The sequence below is a fragment of the Oculina patagonica genome, chromosome 10, assembly GCF_052425735.1.
Source record: "Oculina patagonica isolate OP01 chromosome 10, crgOcupat, whole genome shotgun sequence".
Classification (NCBI taxonomy): domain Eukaryota; kingdom Metazoa; phylum Cnidaria; class Anthozoa; order Scleractinia; family Oculinidae; genus Oculina; species Oculina patagonica.
Window position 1 is genome coordinate 6905297 of NC_135767.1, and position 22404 is coordinate 6927700.

Below are 22404 nucleotides of genomic sequence, written 5' to 3' on the forward strand. Positions count from 1 at the left end.
CCATATAATCTTGCAATTTTTTTATTTCCCTTATTAAACTAAATCTATTGCTAATTCTGATGTTAATGAAGACTAATTTACTTTTTGATGTGTTCCTTATAAAGTAAGTATTTACGTGTTAAGTAATCCGTACCTATGGCTTTAAAGAAGAAACTCTTATTTATTAACTGCAACGTTTGACGTTTTGATAAGCAGAGGACTTCACATGGAGTTGTGACGTCATGCATGCATATTTTTTCCAAAAGCTAAGGGTATTTAATGAACTGAAACTGAATAGACCTAGCCGCAGATCCGCAGCGAAATGTCTAACAAAATGATAACCGATGTGGCCACCCTTATAAGCCTGGTGGTTTCTTGGAGGTCTCCTCGCCTTACCATTAGAAATACTGTAATATTTCAATGTTAAAGTGGCTTATAAATGACAATGATGATGATGATGATGATGATGATGATATTGCTAGCAAAGGGCAACAGGCCATATTGCAGTCCATTTTAAACGAGGTTTCACTGCGCTTTGGTAACGAAAATCGGCCCAATAAAACCGATAAAATCATTTTCTACCTGATTCCATTAAGATTGTCAAATTTGTCTCGCCAGCCGTCACCGCGGTGACGCCTAGCGAGGAATTAACGACCTCAAAATCCCATAAAATCACAAAGGACCACACAAACGATAAAAGCTAAGTAAATTTTATTTATCCGGCTTACAGTAGATCAAAGTTTGCAATCGAAAGATGCAAAATTCAGTATTTTATGGAGCATTTCTCACGATCAGTTGACTCAAGCCGAGATCAATCGTTACAAATTACAGTGAACGTATGAGATCAAATAGCGCGTACCGTGACGCTTACGTCACGCGACCTCAAACACAGAGGAGTGTTTGCCTGACTGTGGTCTAAGGCTGTCGCTTGCAGAAGCATACAAAGCAGCTAACTTAATGACTCAAATCAGGTTCTGATGTAGCCTTGTTACCTACGACCTTAATGGAGTAAGGTGAACTTTAAATCTGGTCTAAAACTAAATTTTTAATTAGCAGAGTTAACAAACAAAATGCCCCGTGCCTCATTATTTAGTTTAAAGTAGTCCCGCAGGGATGGTTTTATGAGTTGCAAACGAAGAAAACTGAGGCATAAATAATTTGTGTAGTGTTTTGCAAAACAACAGTTCTCTACACAATAAAAAGACAGATCCAATTTTAATTTTATTTACTTAGAAACGCCCATTATCGCACTTACAACCCCACGTTTTACATTGTGCTGGGTACAGCTCGACTAACGCAGTGCGGAAATAAATGTTTAGCAGTGAAGACAACATCATGGCCTTTTTTAAGACAAAAATAATGAACGCAGTAGCTATTTTATTTCTTTTTCAAGTGTCATTTACACTGGCAGATTATTCACCATACCGAGGAAAATGCATGAGGTTTGGAAACTTTGATACTCGCATCGAAGGTAAGAATTTTTTTTTACTTCAAACTGTTGACCTTTATACTAACCTGAAAGAAAATTATAACATTTAGAGTCCAAATTATTTTGCAGCTGAGTTTGTTTCTGCGTGATTTAAATTTCTAGCGATAATCAGCTCTAAAGTAAACAACGTTAGCTCTTATTATCTGAATTTAGTCAATACCTTAACTTATCGACGATCTTTGACTCACGTAAAATAATGGAGTGTACTAAAAGAATTGAGTTAATCGAGATACTTTGATAATGATTGTCGATCAGGTATTTAATACAATTTTCTGTAAGCAAAGATTCTAACTTAACTTGACTCTTTTGATGGGTTTTGCAATAACTATTGATGTTGGTTTCAAGGGTGGATTTATAAAATATGTCATCATGTTAAGAAACTAAAATATGTCAAATACTTAACAATTCTCGATTGATTTCGATAGCTCTTATGACCCAAGGGAAAAAAACCTAAAATTTTATTTAGCTTTTTAAGGTCATGGCCCTGCATTGCATTGTGCGCCCTTACTGCGCAGAATTTTACGCGAAATTAGCGCGCGCGCATTAAAAAAATGGCAGCTTTTTTCTGTGCGGCTTAGTTCGCGAGAGAAATGAAATCAATTGTCTCTTTTTCGTAAACGAGTATTTTGGGTGTAGCGATCAAGTTCTTTCTGTAAAACGAAAACAGATTAATTCCTATGTTTGAAAAATAAATTATCACTGGATATGTGTACTTTGCCGGTAATCGCAAGGGAATTATTAAGGAATTATGTGGTATATACAAGGTCTTCCTGCTCCTAAACGAATATGGGAACCCCACTTCTTTATTTCAAACTTTAATTCTTCTTAAGGTAATCAACAAGTAGGCAAAGGTTGGTTGAAAATCTATGTTCAGTTCTATTTCGGGGCTATGGACCTTAACTTTGTTTTGAAATAAATCAGCTGACACAATTAGAAGAAACTGAAATAATCAGTTTTCAGCACAAAGATGAAATGAAGTTTAACATAGAAATTTTGTTTCAGTTTAAGCGGCTTTGGCGCACTTAGACAAAAAAAAAATTCGCCCACACGAGCAGATGCAAATTTCCAGATTAGTTAATTCAACTTGGTGCAAACAAGCCTACAACTGTGTCAGACTTCATTTTGTATGAAGTTTAATCAATTTCTTAATTACTTTCTTGGGTTTTGCGAGTACGTTTGGCCTAAAATATATAATAAGTTATATGTATTTTAAGTTGACACCAAATTGTTTATTTAGTGAATTTAATGTTATTTTGGTTTCCAAAACTGGATGGGACAAAACATCAAACTTTGACCGACTTTATTTTATTACCCCATGGAAACTAGAAAAAATTGCTAATTTTCATACTTGGTTAAGTTGTTCACTATATCAAGGAGAAAGTTTACAATTGTTGGAAAGAATTCACTACGCCGCGTTTAATTGCGCTAGTTTTATGCAAAATTATAAATTAGTTTTGATTTAAGGTTCTGGTAAAATAGTCAGATCCCACTCAAGCCGAATAACCGTTCAATATTTTTCACAGAAATCATTCCGAAAAGAAAAAAATCGTTTTAGGCTTCAGAGTTTAATTTGTTTTTTAGTCATGCTGTGTCTTTAACTAATTTTCACCAAACAAAGCTTATAGATTATTAATATTTTTATTTCAATTTATTGTTTAACAGAAATATTTTTGGATCGTTCACGAATGGTGTTTTCGTAAGAATATAAAATTTCAAGTGTTGTACTGCAATCCTTTGTCATGTCTGTCAAAAAATGCAGCATAAGCCTTATTCACTCAAAGACAGGTAAAACTCTAGGGCGCTTTTTAGTTGCGTTTGATAAAACCAAACCAAGGTTATCATTATCAAGACACAGACACTCCATTGAGCCAATCAGAACATGCCACACATGCATCCATGCATGTAGCTATCACAAAGGGCGGGAAAACACATGGTTTCGGTTCTACTTTTGATTGGATGACAAAGTGAAACGAGGTTTGAAAACCAAACACTAAGCGAAGTAAAGCAAAACTAAAGGCAATGTTGACTATTCTTTGTACCCACTAACCGCTCTAACTATCCGCCACCTCTAATTATCACTTTTAAATTTTTCTACGAATCATAACCCCGAATCTTGTAATCTCCAAGCAGCCTGTACTAGACGGGGCTTAACAAAGCTTACAATATCGGATCTCTCTCTTTGATATCATAGGGTCTGTGCTTGATGGTCATGTGATCTCCAGGTACCAGGTCCCCTCACGAATCGACTGCACGTTCGAGTGTCTGAATGACCAGCGGTGTGCTTCGTACAACTACGAGGAAGGAAACAAAGCACTGCATGAATGCGAACTAAACAGTGAAAGTAAAGAAACAAAACCATCTAATTTGACAGGCAAAGATGGATACTCCTACTATGGAACAGGAAAAAACGTAAGTAATTCATGTTCTTACTGGAAAAATATTTGTTACAACATCGTCCCCAGGGCGCTTTTCCCCTGAGCCTTCAGGCTGCCCGGTCAGTGGCTGGGCCCAGGTAACGAACTTCTGAATGGACTGGGAAAGATAATAACACTAAAACAAAAGTATCTGTCTTCCATTCTGCATAATTCAAATTTCAGAATGTCTAAACCCATTGGGATTGACGTAGTTGGCTCAATTCAAATGTATGTTACAGGCAAAGCTTATTTAGGATTTACAAGGTTTTTTTCTTCTATATTTTTCTCTTTGACCAGTTTTTGCCTAGTTCCTAGGCCTCTATTTTCAACCCGTTTTGGGTCACGTGGTCACCGATACGAGTAGTTACGTCAGCAATACCGTGAAGGCCTGTGTAAAAGCCGTACAGGAACTAGACAAGACCAGTTTCACTTTCCCACTTAAATTAGCTGGCTGAAACGTATTTAAAAGTGATACTACATTTTCTGGCTCTAAGCTACCTATATTATTGAAGGAACAACTGATATGGCATATAGACTCTTGGTTTTAGGCCATCTTAACTTGATTAAAAATATAATACAAACAGCGGTGATAAACATAACGAAAAATCGCATTTTACTAAACTTGGCGTTTCGTATGCTAAGCTACATACATTTTGAAAAGTATGACCATTAAAACTTTTTGGCAACTATTTATATATTGTAATGAAAGGGGTCTGGAACCAAGACTGAGACGATTGATCTTCAGCAGTAACTTAATAAATGTAGTGACATTTCAGTTAATAAAGCAGCAACCTCTCACTGCCGACATTTGCATTTAATGAGGGTTGAAGTTCTTGGATAAATAATGTCTCCTTAATTTTGCAGTGGAGGTCAGTTTTGCCAGACGCAAGGATTTCGAAATGATCCCATTTGATGTTATGGCCTGTGGCTTTAAACCTATGCGATCTAGATAAATTTTCGTGATTTTTTTATTCTAGGTGCCCAGTGCTTGTGCATCGTCACCGTGTATAAATGATGGGAAGTGCGAGGATTCTTGTATGGAGGGAACTGGGTACAAGTGTGTGTGTATTGAAGGCAGGATGGGCGACAAATGTCAGAACTGGACCAGTAAGTAGGAAATATCACGCCTGTGCTTGTTGTTAAAAGTTACCTTGCTTTTAGCCTACGGAAATGGGACGGGTAACGTTTTAGGGTATTTGAAGGTCTAAGTTTCCTATTAATAAAAAGATAATTTCAACTCCGACTTGTGTACTTTTCTTCCAAAAAAAAAATAAAATCATTGACATTAGCGACTCTATAGCACACTTGACAAAGTCACTTAACCCTATCCAGACCGGGCTTTTTTGGATCTTTTCAGACAGGGGAAGGGGGCGGATTCCGCAATCACAATAACATCACAATGTCAAAACAGCCGCCATCTTGGATCCGCCATCGGGGATTTTGAAATTTTTCCAAAACGTCAGAAAACCGCCCAAAATTAATTAAAAGTACTCAAAATCAATAAAACTGTGCTTAAAAAGCGTAAAAAGGTGAAAATAATTGCATTAAAGTTTTTTTCATTAGAAACACGAAAATGTCAAAATGCCGCTGCCATGGTGACGTCAAGTTCCTGAGACAACAAGCTATCCTACCAAATTTAGATAGTAAATAATAAAGATGGTAAATTTTAAGCTCGGTAATAAATAATGAAGATGAAGTGTTCAACATGACTCGAGCATGGGACAAAGAAAAATTCTGAGTCCCCGACGGGAATCGAACCCATGGCCTCCCAGATACCGGTTGGGCGTGTCATGTTGAACACTTCATCTTCATTATTTATTACCGAGCTTAAAATTTACCATCTTTATTATTTACTACAAACTTGATGAATTCGACATTGCTGATCCTAACAGTATGCAGGACGCGTGTCACTTACCAACCTAGTAAAATGGCCCAGCTCAGAACGAGTCTCTCGTAGCTCAGTTGGTTAGAGCGCCCAACCGGTATCTGGGAGGCCATGGGTTCGATTCCCGTCGGGGACTCAGAATTTTTCTTTGTCCCATGCTCGAGTCATATTGAACACTTCATCTTCAAATTTTAGATAATCTCGCAAAGTTTGGCAGCGTTTGATTGAATCTTGAAAAAGTTATAAGCGTTCAAAGTCAGCGCGGGCACTTCCCCCCGGTCTGGATAGGGTTAAAGGGACAATGTCACGGGAAGTCTTCTAAGTTTTTGTGTGAATGGTGCTTGAATTATAAGGTGCACTCACTATTTAACAGAATAGCCTTTGAACAACAAGAGAAAGGCATAAATTTATTTTCCAAGATGTAAATGAACCGCAATCTTGCAATGGTTTTATGTGATTTTGTTCAATAACCACACTTTCAAACTTGTAAACGTCGACCCGACGTTTTCACGTTTTAGGCCACTGCGTTCCTATCAGTCCGTGACCCCACCACTGTTTAACAATTTTTATTACTCAAGTACAGTACATTCTAGCAATGCAAGGCCACTCTCTGCACTTATAGTGGATTTCCAAATAATTACAACACCTTCATTGGATTGTACCTTCATAGTTGTACGTTTCCGTAGCAAATTCTTATTATTGATACGGATCCGAAACTTATAAGCAGTTGTCCTCATTTTCCCGACAAAACCCCGCTGACATTCAAGAAAAGCTGCATAAATTTGTTTAGCAATTATTCTCCAACTGGAGGTAAAATCCACCCCCCCCCCCTTATATGCCCATACTAAGATGAATAACTGTTATAGTATACACTAAACAAGTAAATATCGAAATATTTTGTTAGTTAGCATATTAGTCATACTAGGTTCTCATAACAAAAAATATAAGGTAGGTCTGTTCCATTTTGCAAGCGGCTACTAATTTTAGCGATTTTAGCGAGTTGGACAAAATGGCTAAAATTAGTACTCGCTAAAATTTGTCTTGGTTAAATTTACTACTCGCTTAATTTAAGTACCTTCCCTTCCACCCCAAAAGGAAACAAAATAAGCATAGTCGACTTGAAAAATTATTTTTTTAAAAGATGCCGGTAACTTTGTTCTTTCTGGCAATGCAAATGTTCGTTCAATTTTAAGTGAGTTTGTTCTTTTACTGAACATTTATTTCCATCTTCGCTATATCTTCATTAAAAACAGGTTTAGACAATATCACTTACTTTTTAAAATTTTCTGAAAATCGCTAAATTAAATAGTCGCTAAATCTTGCTCTGAAAAAATCGCTAAAATTAGTAGTCGCTAAAAAAAGTAACCTTAAGGTAAGAGAAATGTTTTTGTACTTTTGGTTTGTAATAGCAAACAATGTTAACCAGTTGTTTATGAATTATCTTAGGTACCGCCCAAGATTACGAAGTTGTCTTCCCCAAAAAGAGCACCACAGATTATATCGAGAGTGAAATAAAGGAAATTTTACAGCAGTTTACTCTGTGCTTCTGGGTGAACAGTACTTCATATGGATGGAAAACTTTCTATTCTCATAAGACACCTGATGGCAAATCGGATTTGTATTTGAGATGTGCTCCACATGTGCGACGATGTTATCTTCGCGTGAGCGAGCAGACAAGGCAAGTTTCTTTTGCATTGATTTCAGTCGAGTCGTTTTTTATGATAATGCATTTACATAGCGCATTTTCCGTTTGTATATGTTCAAATGCATGTATGTTATAGTTCAATTTTTTCCTGTGTTTTAAACTCATTATCATACATTACCACACCCAAAAACAAAGGAAAATAAAATATAAACCAAGGATGAAATTGAGCCACAACAAGTACAAGTACTGTAATTTACAACACACAAATTTAAAGGCCAGACCACAACACCGGGAGCTTCGTACTGCGAGCAGGCTAAACTTCGGTCAAGGCGCGCGGGATGCAAAAAGCGATTACGCGAGCGAAGCGATAAGGCAGAGAGGTGACGGGAGGATAGGGACGGACGTGCCGGCCGCATATTTCCCAAACGCGAGCCTGCACGCAGGCTAGGAGCTTCGTGCCCTACCCTTTGCGAATAGTGTAGGGGTTCTTTAACGTCATCTGCTAGGAAACTGAGGTTACAGGAGACGGGACCTACGGTTTATCTTCTTTTTTTGAGAAGAATAGAATGTCTGCCATTTGCAAATTTAATCACAAAGGCAGCACATTCTCCTCAGTTATTTCAAGGCCTTGACTGTTGGTCCAGTCTGTGAGTCGAACCCGAGATCTGCCACACTGCAGTCTAGTGGTCTACCAATTGAGCTAGCCAGGCGGCCGTATTCGACTCAAAACCAAGGACAATCGCGTTAGATTCGCTTTCAACATCAATCAGCACACAATTCTCAAACAGATAATAAAGAAGAACGCTTTTGCTTTTCTAGGTGAATGAAGTAATACCAGCTACAGTTTCTCCCTGCTTTTGGCTAACGTTCTACGCGACTTGTACTTGAATGCGACTTAGCCGTATACCCCATGCATTACGTTATTAGTGCAACGAAATTTGTAACTATGAATGAATGAGTGAATAAGTGAATGAATGAATGAATGAATGAATGAATGAATGAATGAATGAATGAATGAATGAATGAATGAATGAATGAATGAATGTATGAATGAATGTCTGACTTGATTTGATAAAAGGTGTCTCCCGAATTTTGACACGACACCGTAGTTCACAAGGCATATTTCTGTAACGAACGCTGAATGAGGGCTAATTTTAGCTCAAGTTTAACGTAACTACTCTAGTTTACGTGTTTTTGAACCAAAAAGACTGCATATACGGCATTTTGTTTAAATCAAGAATTCTATCAATTTAATTAAGAGTGTTTACAACTTGAAATGTGAGTCAAAATTAACACCAAGATAGACATAAGAAAACACTCGGCGGAGAGCTGAACTGTAGCTTTCTTGAAGCATGCACGTCTCAAATAAACTGAACCAAAGCATTCTACATCGACATTCGATTCAACTTTAAGCAAATCAGGCGAAATATCTGAGGAAGCGGGCATGTGTTATCTCAATTGTCAACTCCATTGTCGCGGCCGGAAATGCACACGATCGCATTGCCTCCCACTAGCGAATCACAAAGAACTATGAGTGTTGGCTAGGCGGAGAACGCCTAAAATTGAGGAAACAAGAAAACTATGTACTCACATCAGCGCTTGAAGCGATTCCTTGGCTATCCACTCCGACATGTTTCTTTTAGAAAGAACCGACAATGTCCCGGATGTATTTGAATGTCGTCAAGCGCGTAACGCCCGCTCCCCAAACTTCAACAGTAAAAAACAAAGTCTTTAGCCACGGTAAAGTTCAAGCCAAATATCGTTATGACCGCCTTCAAATCAGCCCTATAGTCTAGTTCCGAGTCCTAATTGATGTGGCTAAAGACCTTTACTGTCTAAAGCAAGCTCAACATTATCTGTACCTGGCAAAACGAGCAGACCGGTTATCTGTGTTTAACCGCCTAAAGCTCGGTTTGAGGTAGGATAACAGCCGACGCATAACTTGCAAATCGTGAGACTTTCACCTTCACGGGACTTAATGATGTCCTCCGGCAAACTTCCTTTAGACAGCAAAATAGAAAGCTAGAACACTTCTGTTATCCGAGTCAGCGTGCGCGCCTACAATTCAAATGTATTGAAGTCCGGTAGACACAACGAGTTGGAGACTGGGATAAACTAACCAAAGGTAAATGGAGGGAGGGAGGGAGGGTAGGGGGGGGGGGAGAAAAACCAAACAATATGAAATTGAAATCACTGCATCAAACAGGGCATCATTCCATTGAAAATAAACCAAATAATCCTCCATGTCCTTGGAAAAAAAAAAAAAAAAAAAAAAAAAAAAAAAAAACACTCTTATTTTCGAAAACACTCTTATTATTATTATTATTACTCATTTCCTTAAAATCCCGAATAGCCACCTTTTTATAAATCAAGTCAGATGTATGAATGAATGAATGAAGGAAGGAAGGAAGGAAGGAAGGAAGGAAGGAAGGAAGGAAGGAAGGAAGGAAGGAAGGAAGGAAGGAAGGAAAGAATGAATGAGGGGCGGAGGGGTGGTTTTTACTTAACTTTCGAAACCACTTTTTTTCGAAAACACTCTTATTGGTCACTACTTTAACTTGCTTGATTAAATCGAAAAAAAAGTTAACGAAATTCTTATTCAAGGAACTCTGTCACGGATTTTAACACGTTTTTGAACAGCCAAAATTGATATATGCGTCGTAAGCATTTTTGGCTGCGAATGGCTAGGATGGAAATGGATTCCAATTGAAAACTTAAGGCTAAACTTGTTTCCGCGTCATCTAAAAATCTTTATTTATGGGCGAAGTTTGATATTATCTACAATATTTACGGCCGTATTTTCCATAAGATGATCAAAGATATTTTTTCATGGGCTTAGCTGCCTCGTGACGTAGCTCCTTTAATTTTATTTATTGTTGTATTTTTTATTGTAATATTACGAAACATTATTGATTTAATTCTTTAAATTAGTTTCATTTTTGAAGTTAAACGTGCATGTATATAATTGTCACTGAAGAGCCCTTCTCAAAGAGTGCCACAAAAGTTTGTGGTCCATAAGTAAACATTTTATATCCTGTGCAATGGTCGGACCATTATGAATGAATGATATAGGTGCTTATATAGCGCATTTACAAAGCTCAATGCGCTTCACAATTAGAATTTGTATTGGATGAGACTGGACATCAGCATATCAGGCGCCTTTGGCAGCCGCTATCCGTCCATGCGTATGATCTCACCCCACCACCCAGTTGTTGCAGGGACATGTTCCAGGGGCATGTTGCAAAGACATGTTACAGGGACGTGTTACATGTTACACCCGATTATCGTAAAATAATCGCAAGTTTATCTTTTCCTCAGGATTATTTATATGGTTCCTTTAGTTGATAATTTGTGGCACCATATCTGTGTGAGCTGGGAGAATGTTCAAGGCCTGTGGGACGTTATCGTTAATGGAGCGGTGGTAGCTCACGGAAGCGCCTGGCGTAAAACTCTTACCGTTCGTCCTGGCAAATTAATCGTTGGCGGCATATTCTATGATAGTGATATATTCGCTGCAAAAGTCGCATATTTTAACATATGGAACACAAAAAAGTCTAATAGCGAGATCATAGAGATGGCTAGGTCATGTAGCCAAGAGTTCGGTAATGTTATAGATTGGAGAATGTTTCGGCATGGCATCCATGGAGACGCTGAGATCCGTTCACCTCAAAGTTGCATTTCTCACGGTAAGTAACGGTGCTGACACACTAAGGAAAACAAGCATGTAACTTGGACACGTTGCAAGGATATGTTACAGGGACATATTACTGGGATGTATTACAGGGATGTGTTTCATGAACATTTTGCAAAGACATGTTGCAGGGACATTTTGCAGGGACATGATACAAGGACGTGTTACAGGGACATGTTACGGGGACATTTTGCAGGGACATGTTACAGGGACATTTTGCATAGACATGTTAAAGAGACATGTTACAGGGTTATATTGTATGGACATGTTACAGGGACATTTTACAGGGACATGCTACAGGGACATAGTGCAAGGACAAGTTACGGGGACATGTTACAGATGCTGCAGGAGCATTTGCAGTGAAATCACCCGGACATGTTACGGGGACACATGTTACAGGGACGTGTTGTAGGGACATGTTACAAATCATTCTACAGGGCCATATAAAAATAAATGGGAATTTGCTGTGGCACTTCCACAGGGTGGCTCTTTGTCCACTGTTCACGATCGAATTGGAATCTAATTGATTTTTGCGGAGGAAGGAAAACCGCAGAAACCCGAAAAAAAAAAACCCTCAATGCGAGGACGAGAACCAACAACAAACTCAACCCACATATGCACCGGGTTCGGGAATCAAACCAGGGCCACATTGGTGGGAGGCGAGTGCTCTCACCACTGCGCCATCCCCGCTCCCCCATATTACAGGGACATGTTTTAAAAATATGTGACAGGGACATGTTGCAGGAACATGTTATTTTAACAATTTCCACTGAACGCTGTCATTTTAATTCTAGTCGCTGAAAGTGAATTTGTCCTGGATTTTCCTGCACGCGAAGTTGCCAGCTACCTCGAAACTCCCACCTTACCAACTATTGAGAAGTTTACGTTTTGTTTTTGGATGAAGCGAGACTTTGATGGTAAATTGTACGCGGGAATTATCGCATATGCCACTACACAAGAGGTTAGGTCGCTTGAGGTTACTATCGGTGGCGCTGGAGCTCTTAATCTACACATCATGGCTTCAATGTATGTCATTCAGTGATGTAGTGTTTAAACTGCCCTGGTAACCGCCTGTAACTTATGATATTTTATGGACAGTTGACTTGTTCCCACAGAAACTAGCATTTATATTTACATGATCTCTACCTTCAAAATTCGGACATTAACTCTGTTCCCTTGGTGTCCATACAAAACGGATTGACTCCAAGGGTAAAAGGCTCCGGGAAAACAAAAAGTAATAGCCATGTTTAGGAAGAAGTATTGAGGTCGCCTTTCACAGGGATTTGACGCGCGTCACGTTTAAGTTAGTAACAGATTTGACGTGCATCAAAGGTACCTTTTTGACATACATTAACGTCATACTTGATAAACGTCAAAGGTCGTCATAGGCATCCAATTTTTGTTCAGAATCATAAACAGCCTTTACCACAATCAAATTCCGCCAAAATGTTTGCCAAAGACGTAGACGCCCTTTACGACTTTTACCCCTTACCTTGTCTAAGGTATAAGCCAAAGCCAATATTTACCCTTTTAAGCACCATTTTTTTACTGAAAAGGTAGCTACCCCCTGTCAGATATCTTCCAGAATGATACCCCTTTACATACCTACAGTTAAGAAGACTTAATATACAATATTCGTTCACTGTCCAAAATTCACGCGCGCAATTGGTTAAAATAGATCACGTGATTTTGCTTTACCTGTCGTAAGCAAACTCCGACAGTGCAGTATTGACAATAATGCACAAAAATCGTGCATTATGGAAAGTGTCTTCAGCTTCAAGGCTTGCGGAAGTGGAATAAAAATATATTCCTCAAATAATCAACGATCCAATACCAAACAAAATCGAAGAGGATAACGACTTGAAGCGCTTTCATGTTCAAAGGTAAACTGCAGCTCAATAAATACATTTTTGCGTGCGGTTGACTTGCTTGTTGTTTGATTGTGAAAGCCATCGACTTGCTTTGAACAAGATTCTCGCTGACTGTATTTATGAACGACCACAGCTGATGAACGATTTTATAATAATAATAATAAATAATAATAATAAAAGCTTTTATTTATACACGATAAATGTTTTGCAGCATAGCTGATGTGGTCGTGTTTACAAATTACTATTATGAAGCTAACTAAACTCTTAAATAACAAAGACTACAAACTAAGCATTCCAAACAAACAAAAAATACACAGCCTCTAAATGCCTAATACTTTCAAAGCACCCTTGAAACTTGCCAACGATTCTTTAAGGCGGGCCTCGTTATTCAAAGAGTTCCATAATGTGGCCCCTTCATAAGTAATCGACTTTTTGAGAAAGTCAGTCTTTGGTGAACCATGAACCATGAACCATGAACCATGAACCATTGTAAGCTTTATTTTTTGTAAGGCTTATTTGTGATTTTTATATTATTGATCTAACCCGTGTAATTATCTACAACTACACTTCTTATTTTTAAACATTATTGTTTGAAGTTCGTTAAATCGATGATCGCTTGCAGTGTACTCAGATTGTATATTAAAAGGGTTAGAGTCTGTCCGTTCGTGTTTTGTTGACAAATACACGCACTTGCTGGCCTCACAATGAACTCGAAATTTTCAGTACTGCACTCGGCTACGCCTCGTGCAGTATTGAAAATTTCTCGTTCATTGTGCGGCCAGCGCGTGCGTGTATTTGTCAACAAAACACTCACAACAGTCCCTAACCCTAATCTCGTACCCAGATCTTCTCAACCCTCGTAGAGAACATCTGGTAAAGTCGGATTTTGCTCGCGTCAAATGTGTCAGAAATCTGACACACGACGCGACTACGCATGCTCGGCAATTTAGTGGATGAAAAGCTCACTTGGCTGTTATAAATAGCTCATGAACTTCTTTCTTATACAAGTAAAGACAAGTAACACAATCTTGAGATAGAGTTTGGGAAGAAAAAAAGCCGCCACTCATGTTTTGCTGATAAAGTCGAACGTTCGACCCAGCCTTCAACGGCGGGGAAAAGCGCGCGCTGTGTTTGACGCGTACAAGCTAGCCGTACGCTTCAAGTACGCGTCAGGTTTGCCAAGTTTTTCACCCATCTTATTACCCACGAATATCGTCATTTTAAAACATTTTGTACTAACAAGCTATAGCTTGAACTACAAACTATATCTGTAGATTATTTGCATTAGTAAAGTTCGAAACACGAACGCGATTTTAGAAAAGCCTTTAAATCCAAATATTTTCTAACTAGCTAACGTACGGTGCGCGCGTGCGAAACAAGAGTTTGCATCATCCGGGCGCAAATGCTGAATCTGTTCATCAACCAATCAGATTGGCGAACAGAACGCACTTGACCAGATGTGTACTACCGTGGTAAATAGACATCTGGGTACGAGATTATCTCTAACCCATAAATACTGCATCCCTTTTCTAGACCCCGAGGGGATGGGGGAGGGGGTACTCAACAAGTTTTATATGGGGAGGCTCCGCCCCGAGCTCTAATCTCTTACCCTTCAGCTTCAGTGCCTACAAAACCGTGCTGTTGGAATTATTCTTCAAAGGGCTCTACACGAACACGCAACTAGGAAGAGTAACGACCTACACCCACCAAAGCCCAAACGCAACATGGGCAAGAGAACTTTTAAGTACACAGGAACGATATACAACAATTCATTACCCGCCTATGTTAAAAGTGTCCCGTCCTTAAATAGTTTTAAAAGAAAAATGAGATAATTAGGCATTTTTAGCAAATTATAATAATTAGGAGTTGTTGTTGTTGTTGTTTTAGTTTTAATGCTTTTAAAGTTTTTATAAATATTTTTTCAAATTTTTACATTTTTAACATTTTTATATTGTACTTAATTTTATTGTCCCAGGGCCCCAATGGATACCAGCCTTGTTGCTGAATGGGTCACCCTGGTAAAATAAAGTTTCCTTACTTTACCTTACCTTACCTTACCTTACCTTGCCTTTATTTACCATTTTCAGAGAAATTGTACCCCTTCCGTATACCTTTTGCTTAAAAAAGGTACCCCTTTCATATACCTAAAAGGCATGGCATATAGTTAGGACACGACGTTTTCTTGTCATTTTTATGTGGCGCTTAATAAATTAAAATAATACAGCCATGAATCGCATCTGTTTGAAATATTTTAATAAAGGCCCTTTTAAAAACGTAAATGAAAGATGTCCATACCCTTTCATACACCTAAACTTGTGAAATCCCTACCCTTCTACCTGAAGACTGAAACACGTACCCCTTTCGGGCGGAGCCTCCTCGTATAAGCCATTATAGGGAGTAACCCCCCCCGCCCCCCGGGCCCGCGGGTTCTAGACCCTTGAGTAACTCGCTAAAATACTTGGATAAATTTCCCGTTAGGTGAGTCTTTACAGTCGAGATATCTTGAAAAGCCTTTTGAATAGCTAATAATAGTTTTCCCTCCCCTAAATCTCCATCCTAACATCCTAGGTATCGCCTTGTGGGCAGAGAATCCCCACACATTCCAGTATAGGTAGTACGCATCCTGGACAAATTTTCCGAAACAATCTTTCAGTCTGCTTTACATTCTAGTGCTTTCAAAATGCCCCTGGTTGTACGCATGAAACACGTTCCACATTTCAAAGCGTGCAGTGCATAATTTATTTCTGCTTGTTTCATTACTTCTAATAGCCCTTATAAGTGTTTACGTCAGACTGGCTAGTTTCACCACCAAGCCTCGCTTTCGAAGTGCAAACTTTATCGTGAACGAATTCCCAAAGCAGCAAAGATGAAAAGAATACCCACGTGAAAACTGCATGAAGGTGGCGAAAGGTTGAGAATAATTTGCGCAAACGAGGCTTGGTGGTGAATTTTGAGCTAATGACGTTATCATGCATAAGGCCTATTACACATCATGCAATGTTATCATTACCGATGGGCATAAACATTACTTACCACCAATCGTTGACGACCTTTGGCATCACATGTGTATTACGTGGACAAATGTGGATGGCAAGACCCAGTTATTCTTGGATGGTGTCTTAAAATACGACGTCTCGGGATTTAATGTCGACGTAATCATTCCAAGTGGAGGAATTCTGCGTATTGGGCAGATGCAAACTACGCTTGGGGGTGGCCATTCCCCTCAGTATAGCTACCAGGGAAAGCTTGCTAAAATGAACATGTGGAGCTCAGTGCTAGATGGTTCGGCGATTGTGGCGTTATTGAGGAATCCTGGAGCTGAAAATGGTGACGTCATTTCGTGGAAAGACATACGCACTGCATTGATCAATGGGAACGTATTAGTACAGGACGTCGCAAACATGCAACTTACAGGTAAGGCAATGGCAAACTCACTGAGAAATATTTTGTTATTCATAAAAATTTCAATTAAGATGGCGCAGATTTCATACAAAATCACGAAATGCGCTTTACATGGATATAAACATAAAAAGGAAAGATATAAGCTGATATATAATGATAATGATACAAAAGGTACAAACTTTGGAAATACAAACTTAAATTTATAGACTAAAAGTAAAAAGCTGGTCTAAAAAGGTGTACATTTGAAAAGTGACAAAGATTGGATGTGGCTAATTTCTCTGGGATAACTGTTTCAGAGTTTTGGTGCTGCTAACATTAAAGCTCTAGCTGCCAGAGCCCGTAACAATTAACCGCAACAATCACATAATTTCACATCACATCACATCACATCACATCACATCACATCACATCACATCACATCACATCACATCACATCACATCACATCACATCACATCACATCACATCACATCATATCTCGTCACGTCTCATAACATCACATCACGTTACATCACTTCACAACACACTACCCGAGAAACCAGCCCACCCCACAACACCGTACCTTACCGCGGTTCCCTGCAGAGATCTACCCGTGAACATTCCTATTTTCATTTTCTTCAGCCCAAGAGAGTGACTTTGACATGATCTTTGCATCCAAGTCAAGCGCTAATTATGCAGAGTACACTTCAATGCCGTCATTAACCGCGTTTACTGTTTGTTTATGGATAAAGACATCATATGGCCTTGATGTACATCATTTTTTCTCTTACGCTACGAGTTCCTCGTATGAAGCCATTGCAATTGGTTATCTTACTGATACTTTGGAACTGTCCTTTAATGTCAACTCACCTGATTGGCAGTAAGTAGACATTTTTGTCCCATATTATATAAAATGTTTGAAAAAAACGGTAACCCTTTTGTATTCCTTCGATAGGAAAATGATATTCCTTTCACATACTTACAGATGAAGGATGCCACATATAATTTCTTAATTTGAAAAATTTCAAGTTTTAATTAAGAAAAGAGATGCAGTTTCGCTTAAAAAAAAACCCATTAAAATACTAAAAGATGAATCGACTTTTCAGAGGGTTTGTCCGAGATATTTTGAAGACGCTTTTAAATACTTAAATGAAAATTTTCCCTACCCTTTTCTTCACTCCAATTCGTGAAATTCCTGTCCTTTTATATACATCCATCCTCAGAGGCTAAATAAAAGTTTGGTTCTAATGCGCAGTCATGTCGGAGGTAATCTGTAGTTACAGCACATGCATGTTCCCAATGTTAGGGATATTGGATATCCTGGAAGTACATAGACTTTATAGAAGAACCAAGCTAAATACTTTAATTGTACAAATAACAACGTTCTCGTTTCTAATTGGTTCCCCGCGTGATTGTTTGTTACGTAATTGGAGCGCGGACACGTAGGTGTCAAATTACAGGTATTCAATTTGAACAACTTGAAATTGGATATCTGCAATTGGAGATGCGTCATTCACGCCTTAATAACGTGCATTAAAATGGGTTCTTTCTTGCTCTCTCTGAACTGTTTTGTAAAATTGATCGAATAAAGTGCTGAGTTTTCTCACTAAATATAGTTTCTCTCAGAATTTTTAACCTGAAATTTTGTTATCAATATGATTGACTGGTAATTGGACCTCGTGTTGTGCATTCAGCAAGTAATCAGGCTTTTGATATTACTCGCCCAGTTATACCCTGATCGAATTGTTATCCGCTCGGTTCAATTGCCAATACTAGTTAACAAGGAAACCTGTCATACACTGATTAATGTGGCTTAAAATATGTTACGTCATCACTTAGATACTACACTATGTCAACTTCGTTACATGACAATGGCTGGCATCACATTTGTGCCACGTGGCAAAGTTCCAATGGACAGAGGTGTTGGTATGTAGATGGGAGCACGCTGGAGTGTGTAACCGGCTACAAAACCGGTCAGACAATTGCCGGAAATGGAAAGTTCATTCTTGGTCAGGAACAAGATTCTTACGGTATTGTAGCTGATGTTTGTAACTAACTAAAAGACAATCTTATGATGACGCACGAAGGGACATGCTGCAGGGACAAAATAACACATACACACATAACAAAATGTAGCCAAGACATGTTGCCGTGACAGGACCCATTGTGGAACACGTCCAGCTGGGACAAAGTACAGATCGCGATTATGTCCCTGCTTTATGCCCCTGCGACATGTCCCTCCCTGTGCCAGTACCCTTATTATAAAATGTACGAGGTACTTGTTCTGTGGCGTACCCTACAACAGGTGAGAGGTAAAGGAGATTTTTCTAGGAGAGTTGACTTCACGTTGTCCCTAACAAGGTCAAGGCTGCATTTGTTATTTTAGAATCCGTTGTCAAATGATTTATTCTTATGTATTCTTTCTAATTATAATGCATTGTAATTGTTGTACATCGTATATTCAAATTCATTGTAATGTAGAAGAACGACTACAATTACCTCACCCGACACTCAAATAAAGTTCTTTTCATTCAGTATTATTATTATTATTGTTATTATTATTATTATTGTTATTATTATTATTATTATTATTATTATTATTATTTTAATTATTATTATTATTATTATAAATAATAATAAAAATGGGTCCTAAAAGCTTAAACTTAGACTTTAGTAGCTTTCACGAATAGGACAAACTTTCGCTATTCACGCGTTTTGATTAATGCCGATTTTTTAAATAACTCCAATTGAAATTAATTCTGAGGTTGTTTTTACTTCGCTCTATTTGTTTTTCTTTTTCTCAAAATGAGTCCAGGTTCTAGCTTTGTCTTACTTTTGATTGGCATCAAGAGTGAAAGGAGTTTGACGCGAGTAAAAGATTATAAGAGATTTGAGGCGGATCAAACGTAATTTTTACACAACTCGAAGTCACATTTCACTGTAACCTTTGTCGCACCTCTGATAAACTTCAAAGGCGAACTTTTTTTAATGACAATTACAGACGGCAAAAGCGTGCCACAGGCTCGCTAAAGACCGCCTTTACAACCTCGCCCCTTCAAGTCTTTCTCTCTCAAAAACCCAAAATGTTCGCTAGTGCATTCTTCGAGTTCATCCAGGCCAGAGTACGAGTTTGTTCTAAATAGCAAACCTCTTTCTAATTATCTGTTTTCTTAAATTTGGTTCTGTTTAAAGGAGGCAGCTTTGATACTTACCAGGCGTTTTACGGAACGATGAGCCGATTGAATGTATGGAGTTTTGTAACGGCCAGTGAAGTAATAAAGCAGATGTCGACAGGATGCGGATTATGGAGTGGAGATGCAGTCGCTTGGTATAACTTTAAAAACAACATTTTTGGAAATATAGAGATTAGCACTCCTTCTGCGTGCTCGCTGCCAGGTAAGGCTGTCATTCCACCACTTTCATAATGCCACTACCACTACCAACACCACCTCCACCACTACTACAGGTACTGCTGCTGCTACCACCACCATCGCTGTCACTTACACCACCACCGCCATCAGGATCATCATCATCACCACTATCACTACCACTACCACATCCACCACCAACACCACCAACACCATCATAATCATTATCATCACCACTATCACCACCACTACCACATTCACAACTTACACCACCAACACCATCATAATCATCATCATCACCACCCCCACTATCACTACCACGTCCAGTAACACCACTACTGCAACTACCACTACCACCACCACCATTACCTCTACGACTACGGCTACACCTATGACTACGACTTCCACTACACCGCCAACACCCCTATCATCACCACCACACCACCACCACCAACCCCACTACTACTACCACTACCACTTCCACCACCACCACCACCACCACCACCACTACCACTACCACTACCACTTCCACCACCACCACCACCACCACAACCACCACTACCACTACCACTACCACTACCACTACCACTACCACTACCACTACCACTACCACTACCACTACCACTTCCACCACCACCACCACCACCACCACCACCACTACCACTACCACTACCACTACCACTACCACTACCACTACCACTGCCGCTATCCATGTTGCCATGAAAACTCATTTCGATAGTGTTCCTTCTTTCATGGTTATGGTGCTACGCTTAGGAGCTCCGCTACTACTACTACTACTGCTACTACTACTACTACTACTACTACTACTACTACTACTACTACTACTACTACTACTACTACTACTACTACTACTACTACTACTACTACTACTACTACTACGACTACTACTGATGCTGCTGCTGCTGCTAATGCTGCTACTGCTGCTGCTGCTACTACTGCTACTACTACTGCTGCTGTTGCTGCTGCTGCTGCTACTTCTGCCCATGCCACTGTCCCTGCTACTGCCACTACTAGTGCTGCTGCTACTACTTCTACTACTGCTACTGCGCCTGCTGCCTGAAATCACTAATCTTCCAACTGCGACACCGATAGCGTTGCGTATAACCGATCAAAATGTATTCTATTCTCATTTTCAGAGTTCACACTGCAAGCTAAAAGGGATGACTACTGTCAAGGCCAATTCTCGTCAGTTGATTGTGGACCAACTATAAGAGCACTTTTTGATAAAAAGTTTAACCAAGTTGGAAAAGTATGGCGCTGTTTTTATGATTCGGCGCTTACTCAAGACTCGCACTCAAAGTTGCCTGTTTATGATAGTGTGAAGGCTTCAGGATGCTTGCATTCGATAACTTCAGACTTGCTGGCGATAACTGAGTAATTTACTGTAAAAGGAACCTTATTTACATATCCCTAATTGAGTGGTAACGGCTGAAAAATGGCTGTGTATGATGATTTTAACGTTGGCACATCCAGACAGCAGAAGTTAGGCTTGCTTGCATAACTCCTTCCTGAAGAACGTAGATAGAGCTGTTTGGTAAATTGAATGTATTTTGCAATTTTGTACTTTCATGGTTCTTTCGCACCAGCTATTGAGGTCTTGTTTTCAAAGACGTATTTTTTTCGTTTAGAACTAAATTAGGATAAGTAACCTAAATGCTAGGTGACACTAACAAGAGGCTATACGGGTTAAAGACCGATCAGGTTGCAAGCAAAATTTCAGTATACTACACGGACAACTCATCTGTTATTCGAAAGCTATTTCCTTGCAAAGCAAATTACAAAAATAATAATTAATAGAATGAAATGAATGTTTGAATTCAAAATTCGTCGATTTTGTTGCTGTCTTACTCACATTTTGCTTCTTAATAGAGCCAAATAGATTGACCCTCCCCGCTGGGCGAATTATCCCTAACATACCTTTACAAGGGCAAAATCTAACCCTTGCGCTTGGGTAAACCTAGAGTTCAGTTTAGATAACTTTCGTCCCAGTGTAATACCAGGTAGGGTTAAAGGTTATATCTACGTTGGGACCTAGAGGCCCATGCATCGGACCGGAGGTTATCCTGTTTTCCCTAACGGTAAGCAACTGGGAGTAAACTTCCCCCTGAATGGGATGCTGGTCAATCGCAGGGTTATCCCCAGCATTGAATTCGTCCGGTACGCATAATGCACCTGGGTGGAGAAAAGCACTGTGAGAGTAAAGTGTTTCGTACAAGAGCACACCACAGAGAACCAAGCTTAGGCTAGAACCGGAAACACTCGATCCATAGTACAGCGTGCCAACAATTGAGCCACCGTCTTGAAACAGGTCGATAAAAAAGAGTGCTGTGGTAACCCTCTTAATAGGTCTGACTAGGGTAGCCTTACCTTACCTGCTTGTAAACAGAGTCTTAATCTCAATTGGAGTCTCCCGAGTAGGTAGGATTGTGTACTTGAGTAAAAAACTCTTCTGCACCTAATATATTAATGGGTGCGGTTGTACAAAAGTTTCATCATTTAATGTATAACACCTAAGACTTCTAACACATATATAGTCCTTATATAGCATCTTCAACACCTTCCTGTACTTAATTTTCTTGCGTAAATGGGGAGCCATTTTCTTTAAAAGGTATATGGAAAGGTTAATTTTTCATTAAAAAAATGATATGAAAAGGTTAAAGGG

At 39.1% G+C, this 22404-nt stretch overlaps 4 protein-coding genes across 4 annotated transcripts in view; all 4 read left to right on the top strand.

Moving 5' to 3' along the window:
• LOC144628305 (cilia- and flagella-associated protein 100-like) overlaps positions 1 to 22404 on the top strand; it is a 94771-nt gene that overhangs the window by 36570 nt on the left and 35797 nt on the right. The gene's annotated exons all lie outside the window — the stretch shown is intronic.
• Positions 1254 to 8160, top strand: LOC144667190 (uncharacterized). Its single transcript, XM_078528598.1, has 5 exons — positions 1254 to 1450; positions 3660 to 3877; positions 4860 to 4989; positions 7214 to 7445; positions 8028 to 8160. The coding sequence occupies exons 1-5, from the start codon at positions 1291 to 1293 to the stop codon at positions 8158 to 8160; spliced, it is 873 nt and encodes a 290-aa protein (XP_078384724.1). The 5' UTR covers positions 1254 to 1290.
• LOC144667401 (neuronal pentraxin-2-like) lies at positions 10738 to 12321 on the top strand. Its single transcript, XM_078528797.1, has 2 exons — positions 10738 to 11098; positions 11898 to 12321. Exons 1-2 carry the CDS (start codon positions 10741 to 10743, stop codon positions 12143 to 12145), a joined length of 606 nt encoding a protein of 201 aa, XP_078384923.1. The 5' UTR covers positions 10738 to 10740; the 3' UTR covers positions 12146 to 12321.
• LOC144628328 (neuronal pentraxin-1-like) lies at positions 15988 to 22375 on the top strand. Its single transcript, XM_078486430.1, has 5 exons — positions 15988 to 16388; positions 16996 to 17233; positions 18193 to 18383; positions 19546 to 19749; positions 20879 to 22375. The coding sequence occupies exons 1-5, from the start codon at positions 16037 to 16039 to the stop codon at positions 21118 to 21120; spliced, it is 1227 nt and encodes a 408-aa protein (XP_078342556.1). The 5' UTR covers positions 15988 to 16036; the 3' UTR covers positions 21121 to 22375.

Bases quoted from the DNA above. Each gene is read 5' to 3' on its own strand.
- LOC144667190 (XM_078528598.1), top strand. From the start codon at position 1,291: ATGTTTAGCAGTGAAGACAACATCATGGCCTTTTTTAAGACAAAAATA. The intron at 1,451-3,659 runs GTAAGAATTTTT...TTGATATCATAG, and splicing joins CTTTGATACTCGCATCGAAG to GGTCTGTGCTTGATGGTCAT. The intron at 7,446-8,027 runs GCAAGTTTCTTT...CATTCTCCTCAG, and splicing joins CGCGTGAGCGAGCAGACAAG to TTATTTCAAGGCCTTGACTG.
- LOC144667401 (XM_078528797.1), top strand. From the start codon at position 10,741: ATGGTTCCTTTAGTTGATAATTTGTGGCACCATATCTGTGTGAGCTGG. The intron at 11,099-11,897 runs GTAAGTAACGGT...TTTTAATTCTAG, and splicing joins TCAAAGTTGCATTTCTCACG to TCGCTGAAAGTGAATTTGTC.
- LOC144628328 (XM_078486430.1), top strand. From the start codon at position 16,037: ATGTGTATTACGTGGACAAATGTGGATGGCAAGACCCAGTTATTCTTG. The intron at 17,234-18,192 runs GTAAGTAGACAT...GTCATCACTTAG, and splicing joins GTCAACTCACCTGATTGGCA to ATACTACACTATGTCAACTT. The intron at 19,750-20,878 runs GTAAGGCTGTCA...TCTCATTTTCAG, and splicing joins TTCTGCGTGCTCGCTGCCAG to AGTTCACACTGCAAGCTAAA.